The sequence below is a fragment of the Labeo rohita genome, chromosome 1 (genome assembly GCF_022985175.1).
Source record: "Labeo rohita strain BAU-BD-2019 chromosome 1, IGBB_LRoh.1.0, whole genome shotgun sequence".
In the NCBI taxonomy this organism is placed as follows: Eukaryota; Metazoa; Chordata; class Actinopteri; order Cypriniformes; family Cyprinidae; genus Labeo; species Labeo rohita.
The window spans coordinates 10,844,485-10,852,769 of record NC_066869.1 but is presented as its reverse complement, the minus strand read 5'-3'; the positions used below and the strand labels follow the sequence as shown (position 1 = coordinate 10,852,769).

Sequence of the window (8,285 nt, the reverse complement as noted above, 5' to 3'; positions counted from 1 at the left end):
AGTTTACCACTGTTTTTTCAGCTCTTCAGCTATAGAGCATGCAGCTCAAAGGAGAAGAATTGTTGAAGACAGTTGTTATTTTTGTTTTCTTTGTGCACAAAAAGTATTCTTGTAGCTTCGTAAAATTATAGTTGAACAACTGATGTCACACAGACTGTTTTACCGATGTCCTTACTACGTTTCTGGGCCTGGGAACATTTCAGTTACATTGCTGGCTATGCAATTTTTTAATGACAGAATTTTCATTTTTGGGTTAAACTATTCCTTTAAATAAAGTATATTTGTAAAAACTCAGCTTTGATGAATATATTTAACCACTGTAAAGAAGAATTAGTTTTAAGAAAAAGTATTACAACATTTTTTATTATTTTCATTAAAGTTAATCTGACTGATCCCTGTTACAACTACACTACACTACACAATTCATGGAGAGCCAACAATAATAGCTATCCTTCAGACAGAATATATGATTCCACCGTCACCTGGAGTGGCTGGTATCGTTTTTTCATTAACTGTCTGAGCGCTCAGATCCCAGACACGTGTTGAAAAATTTAGCTGTAGCACTAATATCACACTGTGGATTCATGGTGGACACCCAACAGTTGATGATGGAGTCGTCACTCGAGGTGTCTGCGGTTACTGGGAAAATTACTGCTGCTTTTTGCATCTTTTCCCATTAAAGTCAAAGCCTGTCCAGGCAATTATTATGTCTATGAGCTGGTTAGACCAACTATCTACCATGCAGCATACTGTGCAGGTAATGATATTCACGTGAGCCCTTTGTATTATTTGTGTTTGTTGATTGTGTAGAATTGAACAGGTGTGTGAGTGTGTTTGTGTTTCTAGGTAAAAATTAGGGATAAAAGAGTGTGAAATGTCCAGTTGTAGATAATTGTAGACATTGGTAACACTCACTTATTCACTATTAACAACGACTTTTCCCTCAATATATTCCTAATTGACTGCTTATTAATAGTTAGTAAGGTAGTTGTTAAATTTAGGCATTAGGTAGGATTAGGCATGTAGAATAAGGTCATGTAGAACAAGGCATTAATATATGCTTAATTAGTACTAATAAATAGCTAATAATCTAGTAATATGCATGCTAATAAGCATGCATCAAGAAGTTAAGAAACCATAAAATGAAGTGTTACCTAGACATTTTCATTTTCATCCTTTTTATTGTTGATTCATTTATATTCATCAGTCCCTTTTTTCAGCTGTTACTAAATTAAGCAGCACATATACAAAGGTCACAAAAAAAAACAAAAAAAAAAACAACAACCTTAGCTGGTAATGTAGGCTGATGTTTCCTCTGTTTATTGATGTGTTGATGTGTTTTGGCTGAATGTTTGTGGATCTGTAGAAATGAACAGGTGTGTGAGTGTTTCTAGCTAAAGACGAGGGAGAAATGAGAGCAATGATACCAGAATGCACTTGTATCATTTCATGTTTGCACAATTTTCATGTGGTTGTGAGGGCAAAAATATGATGGTTTTGTTTACAAATTTCAACAGACTGTGAGGAGACTGCGTGCCATATTAGTCACATTTAGATTTTAGTTTCACCTTTTTTTTTAGATTAAATTTCACAAACAATTGTGTGTCGTTTTTGATCATTTATCTCATAATATTTCACAAATGATGTCTTTTTCATTTGTTGTTTTATTTTAATATTTTAATATTTCTACCATTGCAGTTATAAATATAACACTGCAGGAAGGATGCAACGTAAGTTGAGTTTTTGAAATTGAAGTTTTTAGAGTTTTAGAGACTCACAGCTTCTATCAATAGTAGATAGCGGTGCAATAAGATGTGCATTGAATGTGCTTTTCTCACAAGATTATGTTTATTATTACAGCAAAACATGACTGAAATCACAAATAAATAAATAAATAAATAAATAACTGTTTTATTTACTGCACACTCAGTTGTGATTTCAGAGTAAGACCTCTGGAGGATGTCTTTAAGATCTTCTTGAGCAGATAGAGAACATTACAGCTCCAGTGCTTTCTTTAAATGTACGCCTTCAAGAAAATAAAATGATTAAAATTATAAAATCAAAATTTGTGTCAGTTACATAATGATTGGCAGACCAGTTCTGTCTTTTTGTCTTTGTGTTGACATTTACATGCTCAGTAACTACTTGTCTGTTCAATGAATTAGACCGATAGACACAAGTGACAGTGTCAGTTTTACTCTTCCTGTTGTGGGTAAGTAAAGACTCAATTATAATTGCTGATACACCTGAGATTATATATTGCATGAACAATAATACAGCTTAATACTCAACTTGCTAGTGGTGTTCAGTTGTTTTCATCACCCCTGTGTTCTGCAGGTCATTTTACTCAAAACTGATGTTTTGTTGATTGCAACTAACTCACGACAATTCACACCAAGCTTTTATACATACACTCTAAAAAAACGCTGGGTTAAAATAACCCAAATTGGGTTATTTTGGTAACCCAACGCTGGGTCAAATATGGACAAACCCAGCGTTGGGTTAAATCTTTGACAAATATTATTTGAGAACGTCTAACTATTAAGTGTTTTTGGTTAACTATTATTTTTGTTGCAATCATCATCCAGTGGCCTGATTTGCTGATATTGTTTAGTGGTTTTCCTGTTAGTTTCATGACATTTACAGTAGTTGTGTGAACTGTTACTATTACTACTTTAAGATCTCCAGTATTACTTAGACACACACAGACATCAAGATTCAGCATATGAATCTCAACAATGGTGACATTCAACAGCTGCATGCTGGGAGTCATGGGTGAGATTTGTACTCTGCTGTTACCCAGCATGCAGCTGTTGAATGTCACCATTGTTGAGATTCAAATGCTGATTCTTGATGTCTGTGTGTGTCAAACTGATACTGTAGATTTCGCGTATAAGATAAACATCCATAATAGTTCATACACCTGTTGTAAACATTATGAAAATAATAGATTAACCACTGCGTGAGATCAGTGCATCATGCCACTGGATGATAATAATTTAACAAACAATAAAAATTAACCAAAAACACCTAATCAGACTTCTTTTTGGCTTTTTAATTTTGCTATAATAAATGTGCTTCATACACAAAACTACAGCAACCAAAAAAATTAACATAAAAAAATCAAAAGTCAAGAGTCCAACTAAAGTAAACCCTGTTCGCCATGATGGTGAGGTCAATTGAAACAAACAAAAATAAAAAAATAAAACATCTAAACCTCTGTTTAGACGTTCTGAAATAAAATTTGTGGATATATGACAGAAATCAAGTCAAACTGTAATGTTGTTTGTGGAGTTGTTTAATCAGAGATTTAATGTCTTCATTTATTTAAGTTCATTTTCTCTTTGGCTGTGGCTGATTCCTGTGTTTCTCTTTCCTTCTGTGATTCTGCTTGTAAACAGCAGGTGTTCATCATTATTGGTCAATCATTACATAATGATCTCCTTAACTCCAACACTGTGTCAATGCTACTTGAATACTCTGTAGTGTGGAAACACATGAACACTGAGCAGGGTTTGTTTAACACTGGGAAATATTACATCAACTTTACCTGATTCATTTACATAAGACTGATGCATTTGAATCACATTAAGTTTAACTGATTTGTTTAAGTTAAAACTATGTAATCTAAATGCATGGAAATTTTGTACGTAATTGAATTAAGTTAAGGGCTGAAATATTTTTTTGAGTGCAGTTCCTGAGCGTCATACGGCCTAAGCAGGTGAGAATGATGAAGGAGCCCTACAGCTCAGCACAGCCTCACTGACAATCATCATAACCGTCTCTCATGGTCTCCAGGTGTTGTGTACCGTGATCTCAGACCTTCTGCACTTCCTCTTTCTCTCCGGCTTTGTGTGGATGTTCATTGAAGCTGTGATGCTCTTCATCTGTGTGAAGAACCTATCACAGATCAGCTCCAGAAAGAGGGAGGTGCTTCGCAGTGGATTCCTGTGTGTGATTGGATATCTGGTTGCTCTGGTTGTGGTGTGTGTGTCCGTTGGTCTGGTTCCTGAAGGCTATGGCAGAGAACAGTGAGTTGTTGTTGTTTTTTCGTCTGATTAGAAGGAAATAAAAACAGCTCTGGGACTTTATAACATTTCTGTTATCTGATTCTGATAAAATACTGTATACACACGCACACACACACATGCTATATCAGCATCATGCACAAGATTAGAATCTGTAATATTCCACCAATCAACACCTGAAATCGTATTTCTGACAAATTCATTCAGTTATGTTGTTTTATTCTCCAAAAAGATGCTGGATTAAAATGGATAAAGGCTTCGTCTGGAGTTTTCTGGGTGCTGTTTGCATCATACTAGGGGTAAACACATTTCTTATCTCTCATGATTTTGAAATGTATTAAAAGGAAAACAAGGTGTTTAATTACTCTTCTGCATTGCAGTTAAACTTGATTCTCTTCATCAAGATCATCATCAGTTTGAACTCAACTCTCACAAATCTCAATGCTGAAGTTTCACGGATGAGACAAACCAAGTAACAGTATGATTTAATCACTCTACAGAAAACCACATATATATTAGTATAGACACTTGAAATCTATTTTTTGGCAGGATTATGGCACTTAAAACACTGGCTCAGTTTGTGGTTCTTGGTTGCTCCTGGATTCTGGGTTTCTTCACTAATGGCAGTAAGGTGCTGGAGATCCTCTTCCTGATCTTGAACTCCCAGCAGGGAACCTTCATCTTCCTGATCTATTGTGTCCTCAATAATGAGGTCAGACTTTTATCCAATTTACCATGAAATACCATGTGAATTCTGGATATTATGGAACATTACAGTTGTTTTTAATAGAGATTCTTATATTGGTAATCTGTGACTTTTAGAGAGGAATGCCAGGCAGTTGTTTAATCTGTTACATTTCCATTTTCTGTCCTGTGATGAATTGTTCAAATGAGCCAAACGTATTTAAACTCCAATAAGTTTAAACTGAAAAAGCTTTTACTTTTAAAACGTTTAAGGCCCAGCTTTCTTTTTTTGTCCTTAGTAATGAGTTTTATCCATTTTAACATAACACTCCACATGTAAACCATTTGACTGTCTCCAGAGACAGTATATAAAAGAAAAGGAAAACATCAGTATTTACTGGATATTTTCTTATTCCATTGAGGTTCATGCATTTCAGAGGTTAAATGGCTTTCATTGAAATCACTCGTCTCCTCTCGTCTCATTCCTGTCCAGGTCAGGCAGCAGTACAGAAAGTTATTCAGATGTCTTTGCTGTGGACGCAAGCACCACTGAGGACTACAGCATCCATTGAAATGACTGATGTGCCATTATTATACAGTAAAATACAACTTTAGTAGAATCAATGAGTACACATATAACATGCAAGTCTCTGCCCCTATCTAAATAATAGTCATTATCCTAACATTAATTTATAGTGGTCATTAATTTTTTATGTAAATCAACTGTGTTTTAGATGGTCTTTTCTTTTCTTCTTCTTCTTCTTCTTCTTTCTTGGTAGAGGCCATTGATTAACCCTCTACTTCAGACTCCTCAAGTGATTTATGTTTGCTTTAATTGTCTCTGTCATTTGTACAAGAATATTTAGTGTGATTTGTAATTATTTTCTCATTGATATTAATCATTAAAATAAATCATTAGTAAATATAAAGAATGGTTGGTAGATTTTAATTTTAATTACTTTAGTCATTTCAGCCACATTTTAGTCACTTTGAGCACAACATCAAAAATATGTGCCATGGCTAACATGGATGTCTTAGATGGTGTGTACAAATATGTGGAAATAAACTGAAATGTTATCTTTGTATTTGTTTGTTTTTGTAAGTGGATCCCGGTGAATGATCTGTTTTTGTGTATACATTTAAATATGAATTTGAATTTCAGCAGGAAGGACTGACAAAATAGGTTAGTTTCCTCATAGGATCTGCAGATAACGGTCATATATACATCTGACACAAATATCTCTGTGTAGTCAGTCTAGCTGGGGGGAGATGACTACATGTAAACTCATATCAGGTAAGACCCTCTTTTACTTGCTTAAATAAGAATTAAATGCTTTAGTGTTACTATCAGTCAGTCAATAATTTTTTTGCAGTTTTGTCTGTAATAGCTGTTTGTGATACTGTACAAGTTTCATGCTCTATAGGGTAAACATTAAGTTTATGTCATTAAAATTAAGTCATCAAAATATATGGTATTCATCTTGAGGATGAACTATATACTTTATGATTCATGTGTCCTGAGGTGTGATTTATGTGTAATAGGAACATTAAGAAAAAAATAAAAGGGCTGGTCAAGGTTGCAGGACATGGTTAAAGGGTTTACAGACAGAACAGTGAGGTAACATAGAACTGAAATGAGTGTAATTTCCAAGTGAAATTCTTTTTAGTATAGCAAATAAATCTATGCATGTAGGCTCACAAAAGCAAGCGTATGTAAGTATTTTAATCACTCCCTCAGTTGAGGAGAATGTATAAATCTTGCAGCCCAGAGATGGTTGGCACACTTTTCCTGTGCTGAATAAAAATACCTTTCTGGGTTGAATTAAAGATTTTTAATAAGTGGGAAGCATCAAACAGACTTAACTTTTTCTAACGCCTCAGAAGGGTGCTGGTTAGGTACAATTTTGATTATTTATTCATATTTATTACTATTTAGAATAGTATTCTCAACAACAGCATTCAGTATTTTCAATTATAACAAAATTGCAGAAAAAAAACAACAACAGCAAAAAAACTTTCCATTATTTTCAGCAAGCCAAACTTAAGTGATATTAGTGCCAGTGTTCACCAATTCCAGAAGGCAGATTTCCTGAAATTATAAACACAAAAACTAGTTAGAAGAATAGTTCAACTTTGTGTCTCTAAATGGTTAACTTAACTTTTGATAGGTGTCTAGAAGTTCAGGATTAAATAATCATGTGTCAGCACTTTTTGTATATATAATAAAATATATAATTTCTGGGATCTCTTTAGGCTTTTAGAAATTTTTATACAATTACCATGAACCGCATAAGTTTTTTTAAAGCATCATTTATTAATGATGCACTATTGCTGTGTGCTTAGACAATACATGTTTAAAACTTGCCTCAGTTTTAACTCATGTAAGAGGTAAATTATTCATTGTAAGTCATGCATCAGGCTAATTTGTTTATTCTGTAACTGTAAGGGAAACTCTTCTTTTGAACTCATTTGTGGCTAAAGAGAAGTACACCGGGCTGTCAACATTGACAATGGATTCTTCTATTAATAAAAGTATGTATTTAAATGTCTTGTAAAGATTTGCTGTATACAAAGGTTGCATCACTCTGTGTAAAATTTCATTTTATTATTTGATTCTTACTCTTTTTCTTCTTCTTGTTATTATTATTGTTATTTTTGTTATCATATATTTTTTAATGAAATGAATATGATGAATTTACATGATGAAATTACAATTCAAGAAATGGTCTTAAGATTATATAGACTTATATAGAATTTTTTTTTTTTTTCTAATGTTTTTTTTTTCTTCATATTTCATGACAGGTTTTATAAGAGCACCAACTACTGTCGTACTAATGCTGTGTAAGTTCGAGCAGTGTTTTTGCATGTCATCTTGTTGTTGTTGTTGTTGTAAATTAATATAACAAACAGACTCACATGTTTATTAAATACCTTGACAAATTTGATTATGCTTAAAGCTGTCAATAAGAGTATCAGAATTTTACAATATAAGTCCCTTATGCAGAAATCTGCAGATTTAGAATTCTTGAATCAGGTGCCCACATTCATCAGAAATGCATTTATTTATTTTATATATATATGAACAATGCATATATATATTCCTGCTTTGACTAAAATGTGATTAATGATCTTTGGAGAGAAACATATCAAAATGAATCATTCATGTTAATTTTCATTCTTTTATTCCAGGACCAAAGGCACTAATGTGGTGAACTCCAAAGCGTTTAACAGTTCACCCAAAAAATTTAATTCTGCCATCATTTAACCACCCTCATATAAACCTGCAAGACTCTGAAGCTCTATCTAGCTCTAAAATCCCATAATCATTAAAGGATTTTAGTCCTTATGACTTGTGTATTTAAAATTTTTTTGTGAGAAACACTGAAAATGTATGACATTTTCCTCTCTTAGTGCTCTGAAATGGACTAGGAAAGTTGTGTGGACTACAAAAATGGCAAACTGACATCACATGACATATAAAAACTAATGCTGCTGAAGTCAAATATTTATAGTCAACTCTACACAACTTTTATTATCCGTTTCAAAACACTGGATATTTATGGGTGGAAAAAA

At 33.4% G+C, this 8,285-nt stretch overlaps 1 protein-coding gene across 1 annotated transcript in view; it reads left to right on the top strand.

Moving 5' to 3' along the window:
• The first annotated feature begins 5,926 nt into the window (after positions 1-5,926).
• Positions 5,927-8,285, top strand: part of LOC127162785 (uncharacterized) — a 90,525-nt gene continuing 88,166 nt past the window's right edge. The window contains exons 1-3 of the mRNA XM_051105632.1: positions 5,927-6,006; positions 7,159-7,244; positions 7,515-7,553. Coding sequence (XP_050961589.1) covers positions 7,223-7,244; positions 7,515-7,553 — 61 coding nt within the window. The 5' untranslated portion in view covers positions 5,927-6,006; positions 7,159-7,222. The remainder of the gene's footprint in view (positions 6,007-7,158; positions 7,245-7,514; positions 7,554-8,285) is intronic.